At 39.1% G+C, this 20,547-nt stretch overlaps 1 protein-coding gene across 1 annotated transcript in view; it reads left to right on the forward strand.

The window, feature by feature from the left end:
• Positions 1-2,591: 2,591 nt before the first annotated feature.
• Positions 2,592-20,547, forward strand: part of LOC149083695 (nose resistant to fluoxetine protein 6-like) — a 36,505-nt gene continuing 18,549 nt past the window's right edge. The window contains exons 1-6 of the mRNA XM_089234190.1: positions 2,592-3,281; positions 6,250-6,497; positions 6,605-6,719; positions 12,558-12,642; positions 15,989-16,089; positions 16,760-16,936. Of these exons, the coding sequence (XP_089090316.1) occupies positions 2,969-3,281; positions 6,250-6,497; positions 6,605-6,719; positions 12,558-12,642; positions 15,989-16,089; positions 16,760-16,936 (1,039 nt within the window). The 5' untranslated portion in view covers positions 2,592-2,968. The remainder of the gene's footprint in view (positions 3,282-6,249; positions 6,498-6,604; positions 6,720-12,557; positions 12,643-15,988; positions 16,090-16,759; positions 16,937-20,547) is intronic.

A 20,547-nucleotide genomic window follows, 5' to 3' on the forward strand; every position in this document is an offset into this window, starting at 1 on the left:
TTGTCACTTCTTTAACGCTGCCAGTGTATGTATTAATAGTTCATGCCTTTATAATGGTTTGCCACATTTTTAATCCTCCCAGTAATGAGGCAGAACCATCATCAGCATCACTTTGAGGGACAGGCAAAGGATGATCCACATAGAAATCAGTGTTAAAATTGCCGATTTCACTGTAGAAATGCGGAAATTTAGTGGGATTTTCCACCACATCAATAATTTAAAAAATTGTATTGAATTATTGATTTTTGAAATACTGAGTTCGCTTAGAGATATACGAAGCCCAGGAGATTAAATATGAAGTAATTGCCGGACCTACTTTTGAGTTGGATATCCATGAAATAACATTGATTTCAACTTTTCATTTGTATCTTCTCAAGCATGAAAATTAATGTCTCCGTATTGTCTTTTGATATTCAACTACAAACATTCATATAGTTTAGGTTGTTTCAAAATTAATTATGGGCCTATAAAGTACATCGTAGAAATTCCACAGCTTTAACTAAGCATTTTTGGAAGCTGAAACAGGAAGATGGATAACTTGGGTATTGGGATGGATGGGGGGAGGGGGGGTTGAAATACCTAGCACCCCTTGAAAAAGGAAAAAAAAATATTTACATTTCTACGTTTCGAACGATTCGCCATATTGGTTAACTTAGACACGGTTTGTATGACCCTCAAAGAAAGAGGGAGATATCACGTGGTCCAAAAAAGCCTCATTGATGAAACCCGGGTATTATAGCTAATATGTATATGTTACGGATTGAACAAAAAGATTACCTGGAAAAAATGTTGTATACAGTATCTCTAAGAAATCTCATAGTGTTTCGGAAAACTATGATCAATTTCAAAAATTTAATTGATTTTTTCCCATTCATATAAAGCTCGAGTGAAATGTTTTTGAAAGCTCAGGTGGAAAATGATTCAATACTTGAAAAAAAAATAAATTTTTTAAAGCTCTGGCACAAAGTACTTTTCAAAACTGGAGAAATAATTTTCAAACCTCGGGAGAAAATGTTTTTAAAGTTGGGGGGGTAAAGTATTTCTCAAAGCTCGGGTAAAGTCATGCTCCCTTTCCCGCTTCCTGCAGCGGGGGTGTGCTAGGCTGGGATCTCTGTTGGGATCCAAGCAGCACCTGATCCAAGTCACTTGTTACGGGCCCATTTCTAGCGATTTTACAGTGTGGAAAAACAAAACAAAAAAAATTATAAAAATCATCTCAAGCATGTGGATGGAGCCCTGAATGAATGAATGAATGTCAGAACTTTGCCACTGGACTTATCCCGTTGCAGAGATCTCTTCCAGCCCAGCTTCGAGTGTGTGGATGGAACCCTGTCAGGTCCGACCTTGACAGGGTAAAGTATTTTTTGAAACACAGAAAAAAGTTCAAAGCTCGGGCAAAGTATTTTTCAAAACCCCGGAAAAGCAATTTCAAACTCCGGGAAAGTATTTTTCAAACTCGAGAAGTATGGGCGCGTTTTTACGGGCATCTTTTTCTCAGCCACCTCGTTGGGCGTTTTGCCTGTTGCGGCGTTGTTTTTGTTTTTGTATTTGTATTTACCAAGCTCGAGTAAAGCATTTTTCAAAATTGAATAAGGTAATTTTCTAAACTAGAGAAAAGGGGCAGTTCAAATATTACGTAAGCAAATTTTTAGCCATTTCTGAACCCCCTCCCTTGTCAGCAAAATTTCGTCATCAGCTCTGCCCCTCTGAATCCCAACTCATGTTTTCATAAAGGGTGGTTGATGACGTAAGCATTATCCAAACCCCCCCCCCCCACCTCCCATCGATGATGACGTAATACTTGAATGACCCCAATGTATATTTTTGAGAAAACTCGGGTAAAGTATTCTTCAAAGCTCGGTGACAAGTATTCTTCAAACTGGAGTTAATTATTTTTCAAGACACTCAGGAGAAAAGTATTTTCCAAACTTGGTAAAGTTTTTCAATGTAAAGTATTTTCATGCTCAAGTAAAGTATTTTTCAAAATTCAGGAAAAATATTTTTCCAAGCTCAAAAGTAAAGAATTTTTTTAAAGATTACGTACTGATCTTTGATCTCAGTCGGAGGAAATCCTTTAATTCCTGATTTTCCCGAGGTCCTTGAAAGTCAAAGTGATCGTTTTTGAAGGCGTGATAATACTGACTAAAGTATTCTCACGCCTTCAATTGCTAATCCACATTATCATTCACACGTACTGTGAATTCTAAAACTCATATCAAATTAAAAACGACTAATATCAAGAGAAGACTTCCAGTTCTTTCTTGCGTTTCTTAATCGATTCCTCACTTCTGAGTTTTTCCTCGTTCTGAAATCACCAACGCCAAGGTCTCGCCCTTTCTAATCGCACGTCATCGACGAGAAATCCTATTTATTTATCCAATAAAGACCCTAAAAAAAAAAACCGTATGCACAACACAATAAGAAATCTTAATAACAATATAAAAAAATTCAGCCGTAACGTAGGTCTTTTGTTTCCTGAATATTGTGTACTGAAATGAGAGAAAAAAGATTCAACAAACCGTAACCAATTCGCGCGGACCAATAAGAAAGAAAAACCTCCGCTCTCTTATAGGAAAGAAATTATGTCTTGTAAACAAACTTTGGCAATTTCAAAATATGCAATTCTTTTTAAAAAGATCGTGGAAACGGACAATTTATCAATTATGGTCTTGGACTTGGAAGGGAGTGCGCGCGCGCCCGGGACCGAAACACTTTCGACCAGCCATTTTGAAGTCCATCATTAACTATTGTTTCTTCTCGGATCATTTCTCGAAATCACTTTCCGTGATCCGTAAATGATAAATTCCGTATCGTCATCGTCCATTTGGATATTTGTGGGTTACTCTGGAAGATTGATTTATATCGTTATGGGGTTCGGCGACTGATACTGGAAAAGACTTGGCGTGAGAAGTTCTTCTTCGATTATTTGATATATAGCGTTAGTTTCGTTTCTAATTTAATCCGTACCATGATGAAGTCGATTGTGGTGTTTTGTGCGGTGTGTTGCGTTCTCGTGGTACCGAGGCCCGCGAGTTGTATGAACGTCCCGGCGACTACGACGACGGCGATGACGGCCGTGACCGCAAGTAGCAACATGACGGAGGTCAAGTTTTCCGCCAGAGACATCGAGAAGACTATCGAAGGCCTGATCGGATCGATAACTAAGAGGCTCCTGCCTTACGTCGTCAGGAATTCGGACCTCCGCCTGTCGACGCAGTGCATGTCGACTTTCGTCAAGCTGTTCGTCGATGTCAGGAAGCTCAAGATCGCGCCTCTGAAACGTAAGTCGTTTTACAACTCATCAAGCTTCGTAACTGATGCAGGACTTGAACAATTCACAATTACGTGTGTATGGCAATCTATTAAAATAAGAGCGTGAGACGATTTTTTTTTCTCAGTCCAATCCATAAAGTTATTCGACTTTTTCTGGATATGCTCTGAAAAAAAGAGACGTCTGGTTTCTACTGGGAATCGAACCCGGGTCCTCTTAAAGCGTACTCGCCCGGATTGCTGGAGGGGCTTAACTAACTAACCGTGTGATGGCTCGGTCCATATCCTACGGAACTTCTGACCGTAAATCCATCACCGGGAAACATATTTTCAATATGTTTAAAACGCAAAATGAAATATTTACATAAATGCATCCCATAGGCATTCCACAATTTCCAAACATCTCAGAGATAGTTACGCATAAAAGCACAGTTAAATAGCGAGCAAAAAAAAGTACACATTCCACAATTTCCAAACATTGCTAGAGGGGCCTGGGTTCGATTCCCGGCGGAGGCCAGATTACTTTGTAAGTCCACCTCGGAATAATATCCAGAAAAGTCTAGTTCAGTGTTTCTCAACCTTTCTGAACCCAAAGACCAGTAAAATGTCTGAAACAATTGGGCGGGCCACTTGTGTCCCGTATTACGGGCATAGGAGGAGATAGACTTGAAAGTCTGGGGGGGGCATGATGATGATGATGTCAGTTCATATATTACATATCCATATATATTAGATCAGTCGGCTCCACCCTTGACGCTTTGGCGGGGGGGGGGCCTGCACCCTCCGTATGATTACGGGGCATTCCTGTATTTTTAGTTGCTCCGAATTGTTTCATACGTTTGTCCCGTTTTTTCAACGATGCTTACTTGAATTTGTAATGTTTACTAAAATCGTGAATATAAGCGCTGTTTTCATAACTTAATTATGATAATTATAGCTGTAAATACAAATACAGTATTCAACTCAACTTACATATTTGTCAGATTGAACATTTTTCGGTTTAGGTAGGGTAGGCGCAGACCTTGGGTGATGTGTCAGGAAGGTTGACTTCTTGTGTACGATTGTTGGATCGCCCGTATTTTACGCAGACCAATTTTTATTGTATAATTCGGCTCATGGAAGGAATGATCACTCACCCCCTCTGGATTCGCAACCTGACCCGAAATTCCAGAGATCGATCTTATTTATAAAATTTAGTTTTAATTAAATTCAATTGGAGAAGTAGAAAGGGGGATCTCTCTGCTCTCTCGGATGAGGGCAGGGGACCCTGCGCCTTTGAAAGGGAGGCCGCGAAATGAAAATGTAGTCCAGAGGGAGCCCTCTTGGCTGATAAAGGTTGAGGAAATACTGCCATAGAGCATTATAACAAGAATCTTCATTGAGTTTGAGTTTGCCTTGATAAATAAATACATGGAAAATTCCTGAGATAATTTTGAAGTGGCTGCAGCATACTTACCCCCTCCCCCTCTCTCTTGTTTAAAACTATTTACCACGGAGCGTTGTTTGAAACTGCAATGAAACCCCTCTTTTAAGGACACCGGCGAGAAAAAATAAATAAATTCGCCCGTAAAAGAGGGGATGACCGTGAAAAAAGCGGTTCTTATTGAAGCCTTCAAAATAAAATTTAATCATTGACCGTAAAAAAAGAGCAACCGCTAACTTTGTTCCCTGTATTCACGCCTAGATTCTGTTTGAAGCTATTCACAGCTGAGCGTTGTTTGAAACTATTTACGTCTAAGCTTTATTTGCAACTATTTACGGCTGAGCAATGTTTGTAACTATTTCACGTGAGTGTTGCTTGCAATTATTTATTGTTTATGCCTCCTATTTATGTCTAAGCTTTGTTACACATTATTTACATCGGAACGTTGTTTGCTACTATTTATATCTAAGCTTTGTTTGTAACTATTAATGTTCGAGAGATGTTTGACACTATTTAGATGTGAGCGCATAGGTGTAAACCTGTATCCTGCACATGATTCCGAGCGTCGTCCCCCCGCCCCTACAACATTTGCCACCATCTCCATAGTAACCTATGGAAGTATTAGGTTTGAGGCCTCGCTTCCCTCGATATTTCCAATAACTTTACGCCTATGTCTGAGCGTTGTTTGGAACTATTTACGTCTGAGCGTTGTTTGGAACTATTTACGTCTGGGCTTTGTTAGACATTTTTTACGGTCTGGGTTTTGCCATACTAGTTACGTATCACAAGTATAACAAAGCTTTCTACGCATTTCTAAGGATTTGAAAACCTTCTAGGAATTCGAAAAGGTACGCACGTTTTTATGTACGTATTTCTGGGTGTACGCATACATACAGGTAGTCAAGACTCCGTCACATTTCAATAAGTACACGCACTTTCGTGTTCGTATTTTTGGACATGTGCATGCGTAGACAAGCCTCTTACGAGCACATTTCAAGAGGTACGCACGCCTTCTATCATTGAATGGAACGAAATTATGCCACGAACGCATTTCTGGGGGGGGGGGGGAATAAACAACACGCACACCTTGCGTGTAATCGAGGAATAAGCAAGAGCTATCTACTCTTTACCTTGAAGCACGTAAAAGATTACGTTTACGAAGGTTTATACAAAACGTTCATGTTGAGTTGTATGTTGGATCGTTTAGGTTACAAATTCGAAATAAGGTTATTTTTTCGGTTGAACTATACAGACTCAAATTTTTAAGTTATTTCGAATAGGCTTGACCATTGGCGCACGCAAAGGGGGGAGTTTTGGGGTTCCTACTCCCCCCTCCGAGCCAAAATTGTAGTGTTATTTTGCAGGGGAAATAAGTAAACCCCCCCCCTCAGAAATGAAAAATATCTGAAACCCCCTCCCCCTCGAGAAAATTCTGCGTACGCCTATGGGCTTGACTACCTGAAAATCCTTCGGATGTATTTTAGAATTTCCTTCACAAAAACAAAATGGAAGGCACTATGTATGAAACGTGACATAGGTTTCTCTCTCTCTCTCAGTTTTAGACGCAATCGCCAAGCCACCGTTTGGTATGTTGCAAGGGACCTTCGCCCTGATGGGTGCTTACGACGAATGCCTGTCCATCAGCATCAATAAAAAGGGTGATCCCTCGAAGAGCGTCCAGGAAGAATACTACCACGGCCAGTACTGCACCATAGAGGCCAGCATACCCGAATCCATGACGCAAAACCTCGCCGACTACGGTCTGGGCAAAATTAATCTCACTGATTTCGGAAAATTCGCCCAAGTAAGTACCAGAACTAATCGCATCTCTCATTCCACTTGATAATTGTAATCGTGTTTATTCTTTTTTTGAAATGTTTGTAATTAATTGTCGATTGTTATTGTTGAAAGTTCATAGAGGAATTTCCCACGACGACGTTCGCTACGAGCTACAACAAGTTCTACGTCGGAGTTTGCCTTCCGTCGACTTGTAGCATCGATGACCTCAAAGAAATCGTCAAACAAGGTAAAAAATGGAAGCTGATTAATATGTCTTTCAATCCTTTAACCATTTCACGTACAAGATATTGGCAAGACATTTGGATTATCTCTATTTAACGGATCGGTGATAAATTTTGTACCCTTGCTCGCGAGCACCAAGAGTGCTCGATGCTCGCGTCCCATTTCATGCTCGCGAGCGCTTGATCAACGTTCCAACTAAACCACCTTGTGCAAATTGCATTCTATGATTGAAATCGTACTAATTTCATGCATTGGTATGTCGAAATTGCCGGAAAAGAGTGCTCTTCTTTTGATGATGGATACAGGGAGTGCTCGCGACTAGAAAAAGGTTGAAGACCTCTGCAACTTAACCGTTAGGAAAAGGAAGGGAAAGAAAAAAATGTGAAAGGAAACCGAATAACAGATAAGGTAGATATGAGAAAATCATTCACTGGAGTATAGAAAGAAAGGACAGAAAGAAAAAGCAACTTCCGTGTTGATAGGGTTACTATAAAGCTTCGAGATGGTGAAGAGAAAGGAAAGAAAACTTGTTGGAATTTATTCCACTGGTGTTTGGACGTAATATTACGCCCGCGATCGTATAGATGTTAAGAATATCCTGTCGCAGCAGGGCAGGTAGCCTTAACAGTATTTAGGGTCCTCGGGCAAAGTGATGTTGCGGGGCCATTCCCATTTCCTGGTTGAAAATACCAATTTTCAACCAGGTAATGTAAAGTCCATTTACATGCTGCCAAGATCTCATTACCGGGAGGCACCAAATCTCGTTATAACGATGTCCCCGGGCCGTGCACATTAAGATTATGACTCACCAGCCAAGTTTACATACTGTACTTACCTTCAAGGATCATAGCGCCAGATATCATAATCATAAGGCCCTCTTACGCACCTGACGCCACCGGACCTTGTCCGGGTATACCCACGATCACGAGATGGCATTGAAAAATAGACCAGTCATTCAACAGGCATCCAGTTTCTTAAGGAAAGGGTCCAGATACCGTCCGTGAAGAAAAAACTTTTGTTGGTTCGCTGCAACGGAACATTGGGCAAGCTGCATAAAGCTGCCATTGCTCAAGCCTGAACAATGGTCGCAACCTGAGGGGGTGCGACAGGAAACACACCACGCCAAACCATGCCGAGTCAATTTACTCTTAATGAATAGATCTACGTAGCTTGTCCAGTATATCATTGTAGCGCACCGACCGAAGACCTTATTCAAGGATGGCATCACCATTCTTTACAGGAAGTTGGATGCCTGCATCTATATTGATAAAAAATGGAAAAAAACTTTAATGATTTGGAGTCCTGGCCTCGAGTCCCGTTGGCCCACCCATTAAAATACTACTAGCTGAATCCTGTATTGATATTGGAGAGAAAAAGCCAAGGGGGTTCGAGCTTTAGTGATCATTAGAGCCCGGATTATATGCACTTAAAAAGTGGCAAAAATGCACTTAAAAATGCAAAAATAAGCACTTAAAATACAAAATGTGCACTTAAAATACAAAATGTGCACTTAAAATACAAAATGTGCACTTAAAATACAAAATGTGCACTTAAAATACAAAATGTGCACTTAAAATACAAAATGTGCACTTAAAATACAAAATGTGCACTTAAAATGCCAAAATATGCACTGAAAATCCAAAAATATTCATTAAACCACCCCAGAATAGCACTAGAAATCTTGAAAAAGTCCGAAATATGTACAAAAAAAATGAGAAAATATGCATTAAAAAAAATCACCATGTAAAAAAAAAGCAGATGTGTTTTTAAAAGGCATCTTTTCTATTTCTTAGTGCGTATGAATTTCATTCACAGAAAAAAATCCCCTCATATATACGCATATACCGCATGTGCAAATATCTTCTACGTATTTTCATTCAGACAATTTTTAATTTTCCGTTTGTTGTAGCTGCTCAATAACGAAAATAGCAGTAACAAAAGAATTTCGACACTATTTTTTAAAAAAATTAACACTTTGACATCTCTCTAGAAATAGCCTCACAATAAAACGGTTAATATACGTAAAATACTTTATAAATATCTATCAATTCATTAAATTTCACCTGCGGGAAAAAAACCGATGTTATGGAAATATTATGAAAAATATTTATTTGAAAAATTATTAAAAAAAAATTGAATGAGGTTAAATAAACCTTCAAAAATATGCACGTATACTGAAAATTCTTTGATTTTATGCATTTATATGCATTAATGCTAAAAAAGGCCAAAATATGCAAATGCATATGCACATATGCATTCGCATATTTTGGCCTATTTTAGCAAAATATTCATATAATCTGGGCTCTAGTGATCATATTGCCTTTGCCTTTCTCTAACAAAAGATTAGGAAACGCTGCTCTAAACTAAAATTTAGAGCAGTTTCCTGACCTTTTTTGGCCAATGCCCCCCCCCCTTATGCATCATATTTTCTTCTCGTGGCCTTCCCGCGTCTTATTTAGCTCCCCCTTACCCTCATCCACTTATTGAATTTGAATTGAACTAAATTTATAGTGAACATAAATTTTATAAATACAAATTGATCTGTAGCTGTGGATCAGGCGGTGATCCGGACAGGAGAGGGGGGGTGATCATCAGGGCCGTCATTTCAACTTTTTCCGGGGGGGGGGGGGGCAAAGCACATGTACTCATTGTATGTATATATATACACTCATGTCCATAAATTAAGGATAATGCCAGCTCCGGCAAATAAAGGTTCAGAAACAAAACAAACGTTACTTATTCATAAAGCCCATTTATTTAACAAAAGATAAAGAACAAAAACGATGGTGTATGTAAGATACCATTCATAAAAACTACGATTTTTGCTCTCTGGAGCAATTGTAAAAAATATCTCCTTTGCAAAAACTTACTATTACACGGTTGGTATGATGGTTAATACATTGTATGTCTCCCATGCGATGAAATACAGTCCGTACAACGCCTAGGCATGCTGAGTATCAAATTATCGATCTGATCTTGGGGAAGATCACTCCACTCAGCAAGCAATGCTCTCCGAAGTTCTGGTACACATGTAGGAGGTGGTTCCCACACATGCTCTATCGGATTCAAGTCAGGTGAGAATGCTGGCCATTCCATACGGGTTATATCCTCAGATTCAAGGCATTCGTTTACGATGTTTTCTCGGTGAGGACGGGCGTTGTCATCCGTAAACACAAATTCTGCGCCCATGGCACCCCTAAACAAACGTACATGTTGTTCCAGAATAATGTCCCGATAAATTTGGGCTTTCCTGTTTGAACATGCAGATCTGTTCTGGAACCCAGTATAATTCCACCCAAAACGAGCAATGCTGCACCACCGTAACGGTGTCGTTCAATGATGTTGTCTTGGTGGTAACGGGTAACTGGCGTTCTCCATATGAAAGTCCGACGTGAATCAGACTGCAAGCTAAACCTGGACTCGTCGGAAAACATCACGCAAGCCCACTGTGACGATGTCCACATTGCATGTTCTCTACTCCAGGCTAATCGCTGCCGACAGTTAGTTGCCGTGAGCGGAACACATCTGACAGGCCTGCGAGCATATAGACCAATATCTCCCAAACGTCTGTACACGGTTTGCCTTGAAACTGTGGTACTCGTGGCTGCAGATAGCTGACGAGACAGGTCGGATGCTGTGCTTCGTCTGCTTCTTTTGACAGTTACTGCCAAATACCGGTCTTCATTCGGCGTTGTTACTCGGGGGCGACCTGTACTGTAACGTCTACTGACATTTCCGTTATCTTGGAATCGTTGCCAAAGCCTAGAGATGACACTTTGGGCAATTCCAAGTTCTTCGGATACTTCCATCTGAGTACGCCCACATTCCAGGCGGCCGATAATTCTACCACGTAAAAAATCATCCACATGCGTCATAACTATTCGCTTATGGCACTGAGCGCCTTACAGAACTCTTGTGAAAAATTTTACTTCTTTGCCACCATTCCTTATATACCCCCCTCTTACACTCTCGTCATTGTGACGTACTATCGGTATCATCTGGTGGCTTCCTGAAATTTGCATATCATTCTTGCAGATGTGTGTGATAATTCTACAAGTGAAATTTTTACTTTAAGATTTCGATTTCCGTGTGATTCTGAATTATCCTTAATTTATGAACATGAGTGTATTTGTATATATATATACCCTTTTTAGTGTATTTTCAAAAGCCAGGGGGCCGTTGCCCCCCTCCCCCTAAATGACGGGCCTGGTGATCATCCTTCCCAAGAGCAAAATTCAGTGTGCAAAAATTTGTCTGTCCCATAATATATGGGACGATCCAATGGGAGAACCTACACAATAAATCGCCCCTCCCAAATGTATTACCCTGGATTCATGCCTATCCTGAGCCGGAGCTCAGTAAGCTTCCTTCTTATGAGTGGGGGGGGGGATGGGTACTATGTAGGGCCGTCTCAACATCAGGGAGTCCTCGGACAAACTGATGCTTTGGGGTCGCATATTTAACTGGGAATAGCAGTTTGTTTTCGTGCCTACTTACTCGAGAAGATCATTGTATGTGATCTCATCATGTAGGCCTTCCATGGGCATGAGCTCCCCGGGTCATTCCTGGATGGGCCCATGTGTTAAGGTGGACCTGGTTTTAATGGGCAGCTCTGCTGTATTTCCTGGTAGTAGTCAAATTTTTTCCCTCCATACTTCACTTCAAATCTTTATTTCTTCACAGCTGCTCTCTGTGGCCCAGTAACTACCTGTCATAGATCTTCTTTTACCTGGTTTTCACCCGTATCCCCAGAATATCTCAGGGCCCCTAAGGGGAGCCATATGACCCTAGGTTGAGAACTACTGGTTTAGGGCATTCTTACTCAACCCATTACCCCACTGGCTGAATGTGGCCCTTGGACTCATCAGATGTTGACCGTGACCTCAAATCTAAATTTTTTAAAATTAACTAAGCGGCACATTTATAGATCACCTAAGTCACCCGCAGTGAAGTTCTACATGAAGTGATTCGCGGCACAGTTCCAGATCGCTCAAATGACCCGCTGCACAATTCCAGAACTCTTAAATGGCCCGTGACACGTTTTCAAATGATGTGGCCATAAGGTTAAGCACCCTTGGTTTAGAGCATAATCTCCCAAACTTTTTGTTCCATCGCCCCCTTCATCAGAAATTGTTTCCTCTCATCGCCCCCCCCCGCAACTCAAGTAAGCCCATAGGATCCAATGTTAAATCAGTAGGTTGTATCGCCCCCCCTGGTGGGCGATGGAATGGTCTTGGGGTGGCGATAGAAGCTACGAGTAGAACGTAGGATCCCATGGGTTCACTTGAGTTGGGGGGCGATGAGAGAGAATAATTTCTGAAGAAGGGGGCGATGGAAAAAAAGTTTTTGGGGAACTTATTTAGCAAAAAATTACAGTAGTTAGTGGTATGTATAGGATTGATTTTTCTATTTTTTCCCCCAAAAGGGAGAAACGATAAACTCCACATACCGCCCCCACCCGCCCGGATCACAGCTTAGATATTACAGGTCGGCCATTTTGGATTCATCGAAAAAACAGTCACACAATACAATAGACAACGACATGTGACGCTTCACCTTGGGTGAAATTCTCACAAAAAAATCTATCACGGAAACCTCTTTCGCAATAAATTGAACTTGTCCGATGAATTTTTCATGAAATTTTGAGTTGTATGAGAATCACAACAACAAGTTCACGTTATAGTTTCTCAAAAAAAAAATGGCCTAATACGGTAATAGGTTCTGCAAATTTCCTTTTCAACATGATTTTTATGCATGTTCATTAGAGATCCTGATCATCACAACTAACATCTTAATTCTTTACTTTATTTGTATATTTTTTTTTTTATGGTGTGATGTGAAGTGCCAATACCATATTTACCGATCCGAGTGAAACGATGCGAGGATAATCAAGTCAAACCTTTGACTCCGGATCAAATCATTATCTTGTGAGTAAAAAAAAACACACATTTCTCTTTATTTTCGATATTTTTCAGCTTGTGTATGAATAAACAATCAAAATTGGCAATTGGTTGTCAAGAGGAAAAAATAGGAACTCTTTATTGTATTTAAAGAAACGAGGAAAACGGTGTTGAAACATCCACGAGACCTTTTCTTCAGATCATATTCGTAAAAAACATTGTTGAAACCCATAAACTATGAAAAGCACGGTTTAAGACTATATGGTTTAGCATCAAGCATAGTCGAAAGCCGTTTCTGGAAAGCATTGTCGAAAGCCGTTTCCGGAAAGCATTGCCGAAAGCCATTTCTGTGGAAGGCATTGCCGAAAGTAATTTCGCGGAGGGCATTGTCGAAAGCCATTTCTGTGGAAAGTGTTGTTAAAATCTTTAGCCATGAAAAACTATTGTTGCGAAAAGTATAGTTGCCTTTGCTTCGAAAAGCCATGCAGTGGAAATCATTGTTGAAACCCTTTGCAGCAAAAAACGTCGTCAAAAATTGTTGCGGTAAACACTGTCAAAAGCCCTTGTTGTGGGAAGTATTATCGAAAACATTTGTATCAGAGAATCGTTGAGGTATGCATTGTCAAAAATTACTGCAGTAAACATTATTGAAAACCCCAAATGGTGTGAAACTTTTTTTGTTGAAAACCTTGTGAAAAAGTTGTTGAAGTCGTTGCTGTGTGAAGCGCTGTAGAAAGCCATTGCTGTGAGTGAAGTGTTGTTGAAAGCTGACGTAGAAAGCTGTTTCGTTGAGAAATATTGCTGCCGAAAGCTTTGTTGAAAACATTTGAGGCAAGAAAAAGCGTTCTCGAACGTTGTTGAGGTAAGCATTGTGAAAAACCATTTCAATAGCAATTCATTGCGTAACTATTTCAATGGCAATCTACTGTCATAAACTATTTGAATAGACAATCCATAGTCAAGAACCATTTCAATGAGAAATATTGTCAAGAACCATTTCAATGAGAAATATTGTCAAGAACCATTTCAATGAGAAATATTGTCAAGAACCATTTCAATGACCATTTATCACTATTTTTTAATCAATGTCTTAGGCTGGTATTACACTATAAAACTTTGATAAAAATTCTTTTATAAAACTTGAAAAATGTAACCAATAAACACATCTGTTACATTCGAGCGAACTTAACAGATCCGCCTATTAGTTGCATTTTTCAAGTTTTATAAACGAACTTTTATAAAACTTTTATAGTATAATCCCGGCCTAAGGCCAGAATTACACTAGAAAAGTTTGATAAAGGATCTTTTACAAAACTTTAAAAAAAAAACTGCCAATAAGCCTATTGGTTACATTCGCTCGAATGTAAGGAGCGTCGACTGTACATACTGTATGATAGAACTCAGATTCTTTTAGTTCGTAACCTTAACAACACAGTACTATATGGCAGAATATCATAATAAAATTTTGTAACGGTCAATAAATTTTGCAATCAATCACTATATTTTTAGAAATCATGTTTGAGACTCAAGTAAAATATCCAAAACGGCATTATTCGTAAAACACGTTTTTATTCACAGATTAATTATTTAATGTAAAAAAAGCAACGCTAAAGTGCGCGTAACTTCGGTTCTAAGCTTCATACTGTATAAAAAGAATATGGCATGTTATGGAATCACCATAAATATGGCTTTCATAAAAAATGAGAATAAAAAAATTGATATTTTCTTCCGAAATGACTATTTGAACGTAGTCGGATACCTTAATACAAAGATATACTTCAACAAAGCCGTTTCTGCGAAAAGCATTGTCGAAAGCCATATTTGCATAAAGCATTGTCGAAAGCCATATTTGCATAAAGCATTGTCGAAAGCCATTTTTGCATAAAGCATTGTCGAAAGCCATTTTTGCATAAAGCATTGTCGAAAGCCATTTTTGCATAAAGCATTGTTGAAAGCTATTTTTGAATAAAGTATTGTCGAAAGCCGTTTCCGGAAAGCATTGCCGAAAGCCGTTTCCGGAAAGCATTGCCGAAAGCCGTTTCCGGAAAGCATTGCCGAAAGCCGTTTCCGGAAAGCATTGCCGAAAGCCATTTCTGTGGAAGGCATTGCCGAAAGTAATTTCGCGGAGGGCATTGTCGAAAGCCATTTCTGTGGAAGGCATTGCCGAAAGTAATTTCGCGGAGGGCATTGTCGAAAGCCATTTCTGTGGAAAGTAATGTTAAAATCTTTTGCCGTGAAAAACTATTGTTTGCGAAAAGTATAGTTGCCATTAGCCTTTGCTTCGAAAAGCCATGCAGTAATATACCATGAAGTATTTTAAAAATGATGAAAAATTTCCCAATAATAACGGTGTAAATAAGAGGGACCGTATTAAGAATAAAATATGTATTCTCACGATTCATATTTTTATGTTATGTAATAAATTATATTCATATACCTTAGATTTCTACTTCATTAGGAAACTTTAGTCCCTTTATTGTCTCCATTTGAACTTTGTCTCTATTATCAACAGTTCAAAAGTTAAGGAGTAGGTAAAGTCAAAAGTATGAGAAAAAATATAAGAAAGTATAAAGTAAAAGTATAAGAACTTTTTTTTAAATACAATGTACGTATAGAGATGATTTCAAAGCCGAAACTCTAAGACAGGGTTCTTAACCCTTTCCAGCCGTGACCCAAAACTAACAACAATAGTCCTACTATAGGGACCACTTATTTTTCGAAATTAGTGAAACCAGTGAAGAAATAGGTGCATTTATAACAAGGCTGTAAGTGGATTTGTACGAACCATCTCGGAAAAAAAAACCCTGTGAATCGAGTTTCGGTCGTTACCCCATAGCTCAAGAATCCCCGTTTGAAAGTCTCGCCACGGAGAGCAACAGGCCAACAACGGTACAAATATTCAATAAATCACAGTTCACTCGTAGTTCAAAAAATAGATGGTTGGTGGCATCACTATGACAAGCATTAAACAGTAACAAACTTAGGTTCACAACAAATTCCAACATGCGGTCATTCGCTGGAAATTCCATAGAGGAATATGAACGAGGTGCATGAGTGGTTTAGTAGTAGTGGTAGCTTAAGAATCCGTGGCTATAAGTGGATTTTTACGGCCCACCTCGGAATCTCCTGCGAATCACGTTTGGGTCGTGACCCATAGCTCAAGAATCTGACTGTTAGTGGATTTGAACGACCCATCTAGGAAGCCTCGGTGATCCAAGTTTGGGTCGTGACCCATCGGTTAACCCCTGCTCTAAGAAAATAATAATAAATATTTAACTTATAATTTTTCAAGTACTTAATGTTCTCTGTTAATAAGTGCGTAATGTCTCTGTATTTATGGACAAATTTTTTGGTTGAAATCTAATCCATTCAGGGCTGTGCTTGGATTCATAGCAGGCTTGGTGATCCTGTGCACGTCTTTAGAAGGTGTCTTGTACATAAGGGACTCGTCTGAGATGGAGAGAGAAAACAGGAGTGAGTGTGCTATATTTCTCTTTACAACCCTTCAATATAAAATATTTTAATTTATAATTTGTTAATTAAATTTCATACTTGGAGTGCCGAACGGTACCGTGCAATGGACAGGGACAGCAATCAGCTGATGGCTCGTAAACGACATCAAGGCTATTTAGATGGCGACATATAATGTAGAGACAAAGATGTCATTCCCACTTGTTAATACTAGACATGCAGGGAACTGAGGGGGTCTTGATGTGTCGTTTACGAGGCATTAGCAGATTTGCTGTCACCGTACATTGAATGGTGCCGTTCAGCATATTCACTCCAAAAGAGAAATTTTTCATTGCTGCTGTAGCGTAGTGGTAGCGCATTCGTCCGGACTGGGTTAGAGTCCCAGTAGAGGCAAATGTGAATTTTCTTTCCAATCATAATATTTACGCAACAACCAGTTTCCTGCATATCTTTTATCAACAAGTGGAGAGGACATCTTTGCCTCTTCCCAAAAGTCGATTACATGGAAAATTTTAGACAGGAATCGGAAATTTTTCAAACAGATTTACGCAGTCTAGATTTTAAAAACAAATGTAAAATTCTTCTCACGTCAAGAGTGAAGCTATTTAATGTTTTTCCTATTAATCCGATTCGTTTCTGAAATACAATTACGAATGTGAATCTTTCCATTCAGACGCAGTGGTGAAGTTCGTGCAGGCCTTCTCCATGTATAACAACACCAGGTTGCTGTTGAACGAACGAAAGGATCCAGTCGGCGAGATATCCTGCATCAATGGCATGTACGTCCTCGGTACTTTCCTGGTCATCACCTATCACACGTACCTGCTGCCTTTTTTCGCCTATTTCTCTCGTAAGTAACGATTCGTATATTTCCTAAAAATCAGTTGCAATTACAGTCGAACTTGGTTAATTCGAAGTCCAAAGTCACTGGAGAAAAAAAAAGTTCGAATTATCTAATTAATCTATCCTCGATCAGTATAATGACCGCAAATTGCAACTTAATCATCAACATTCACATAAGATAATAATTATCAATTATTACAATTTTTATCATCAGTTACGAAATTGCTTCCCAAATTGTAATAATTAGTAAAGCTGCTGTACTGGAATCAGCATCACTGAATAATTTCCTGACTATCTGACTATGGCTCAAAGCCTGATTTACGGAAATAATTAATGATCATCCGTTAAGAAACTGTTTCCCAAATTTTGCGTATCATTCATATGCTATCAAGGAAAAGAAATTCCTACAAAATTTGTACTTTTTCCACTCTCAATGACAATAAAAAGATTCAGAGATTTCGAATGGTACACCTTGATCCATAACTTGAACAACATAATCGGTATTAAGTGGTACACATTCTCAATGCACTCCAGCTGAGCAATGTTAAAATGGACACTAAATTATTAACAACAACAAAGCAAGTACGGAAGAGTAGATGGTTTTGCTTAATAATACTCAAAAAAGTAGAGAAAAACAGAATTTCAAACTTTTTTTCTTTTTATGTTCAAAAATTTGTTGTTTAACAGAAAAGCAAAGTCTGGCTTCTTGTAGAATTTGTCCAAACTCAATTTGCTCATACTAAAGTCATGGTTTTTTTCCCTCAAACTAGGAATTAGTATCCAAAACATTCGAGAAAATAAATTCGAATTAAACAAGAAATTTTAACATTAAATTAAATGGAAAACTGAAGGGAAGTTCGTGAGAGTTGCAATTATCGAAAATTTGAATTAACCAAGTTCTACTGTACTACGTATAAAAATTCAATTTCGGTCTATTTGTATGATTCTCGAACCAAGGTCCTTTGAAACAGCGATCACCAAATTTTCGGACCTCACACGGACCAGTACCATATTTTTTTCAAAGGTATAAAATCGTTACATATAGAAATATATTTTATTAATTTAACATGTGTATAACAAACATTACGATGGGGTTAACAGTATCACACGTGTTATTTTCCTCCTTCGGTGGTTTTGAGGGACATACAAACCGTATCCAAGGTAACCATCATGGCGGCTCGAACGTTAATGAGAGAAATAAATACCGTTTCAAGAAAAGCAGAAATTAGTGGATATTTTTTTCCTTCGAGGGAGGTGCTAAAAGAATTTCAAAGTTTTCAACCTGTCTGTTTTAAAGTTGAAAAATGCGTCAATTAAATGCTGCAGACCTTTTCGATGTAATTGTTGGGCAATCAGAACTAAAAAATGAATTAAATTGCGGTAAGTGAATTGATGCAGTTCAATGGGTAATACTGTATATAGACGTTGTATGTGTGTACATTTTCATTTTCTTGATCCTTGAAAAGGCATTTTTTAGAAGGGTAATGTTGAAAAGAACTTGTACCATTATTCATTTTCAACTGGCAGAAAGCTTTGTTGGAGTCACGCGTTGTTGTCATTTCATTGTTACGGAAAGTTATGTTGAAATCTTGTCGGTGTGGAAAAATTCATTAAAATTTCATTGTTATGGAAAGTTTGTTGAAATCTTATCGTTATGGAAAGTTTGTTGAAATCTTATCGTTATGGAAAGTTTGTTGAAATTTCCTTCTGGTGAAAAGGTTTGTTGAAATCTCATTGTTGCGAAAATGTTTGATAAAATTTAATTGCTATGGAAAGGTTTTTGAAACCTCATTCTTTGAAAAGGTTTGTTGAAATCTCATTCTTTGAAAAGGTTTGTTGAAATCTAATTGTTGTGAAAAGGTTTGTTGAAATCTAATTGTTGTGAAAAAGTTTGTTGAAATCTCATTCTTTGAAAAGGTTTGTTGAAATCTCATTCTTTGAAAAAGTTTGTTGAAATCTACACTGCTGGCCACCGTAAATGCAACACCCTGAAGGATGCATGCAAATAATATGAAATTTACAACATGCATTAGCGGAGGTGAGATATGCAAATGATTAGAATTTCAGCGCAGACGCACATCACGCGCGCCTGTGGCGCCACTTCAAAGCGCTATTTAAGGCTTGGAGATTTCGACGATTGGAAGTACGGCAATTGTGTTTTTCTTGTGGTTTTTTCAAAAAAACGATCAATTATGCCTCGTAGAAAACAGCGATCATCTTTTGATCAAGTATCCGAGTTCGACAGAGGAAGGATAGTGGCCTACCGAGATTGTGGATTATCTTTCAGGGAAATCGGTAGTCGTGTTGGACGAAACCAAACAACTGTAATGCGGATATGTGATCGTTGGATGCAGGAGGGTACGACGGACCGACGTGTTCGATCGCATCCACCTCAGTGCACCACTTCACGTGATGACAGGCGTATTGTGCGTATGGCAGTGACGGATCGCTCATCCACATCATGGACCATGGCACAGCACATTCAGTTTGTACCGTATCATCCAGTGCCTGCGCGTACCATTCGACGCCGTTTACAGCAGAGTGGTCTGTCCGCAAGACGTCCATTGCTTCGTCTACCCTTGACGCAGAACCACAGACGTCTCCGCCGCCAATGGTCCGATGAATACAAATACAAATACAAATACAACGCCACAACAGGCAAAATGCCCAACGAGGTGGCTGATAAAAAGATGCCCATAAAAATATGGTTGTCATATGTTTCAAAAATACAGCAACCCAATTAAAAATGCAATTAACACAAATTACAAACAATATATACACATGATAAAATATTATACAATGCCCATAAAGAATACTTATGGTTGTCTTATTCTAAGAATGGATAGCTTCTCGATTTACCCCAACATGTTTATCGTATTTCTTTTTAAACGTGTCAATTGTGTTACAATTTACTACCTCCGGGGGTAAGCTATTCCATTTATTAACAACCCTATTGGAGAAAAATTCCCTGCGACACCATAACCTTGCATTGTCCCTCACCAATCGATACTGGTGTCCCCTTGTAAAAGCAGTCGATTGGCGGTGTACTAAAAGTTCATGGTCCATCCTATCCATCCCATTGAAAATTTTGAACACTTCGATCATATCTCCTCGACACCTGCGTTCATCCAATGTAAACATATTCAAAAAATGAAGTCTTTCTTCATAACTCAAGCCCTGTGTGCCAATAAGGACACGCGTAGCTCTTCTCTGCACCCCTTCAACCAAGTCTATGTCCCTCTGTAGGTATGGTCTCCAAAACCTTACAGCATACTCCAGTCCAGGACGAACTAAGCCTCGAAAAAGCGGAAGAATGACTTTAGGAGAACGCGAAGAGACCTTTTTGAAAATGAGACCAAGCATTCTATTCGATTTTTTGACAACCGCTGAACAATGTTCAGAAAACTTAAGTCGCTCGTCAATGAGAATTCCCAAATCGGTGACTCTAGTTGCATCCGGGATAGTGACACCATTCAACTCGTAAGAGAACCGTGGGTTGTTCGAACCAAAATGAGCGACCATGCACTTATCTACGCTAAACGTCATGCTCCATGCATTTGCCCATGCTGCAATCTTGTTTAAGTTGGTCTGGAGCAACTCCCTATCGCTTTCATTCCC

This window comes from Pholcus phalangioides, unplaced genomic scaffold, assembly GCF_987345545.1.
Source record: "Pholcus phalangioides strain wild (caught in Gottingen) unplaced genomic scaffold, Ppha-v1.0 ptg000008l_1, whole genome shotgun sequence".
In the NCBI taxonomy this organism is placed as follows: Eukaryota; Metazoa; Arthropoda; class Arachnida; order Araneae; family Pholcidae; genus Pholcus; species Pholcus phalangioides.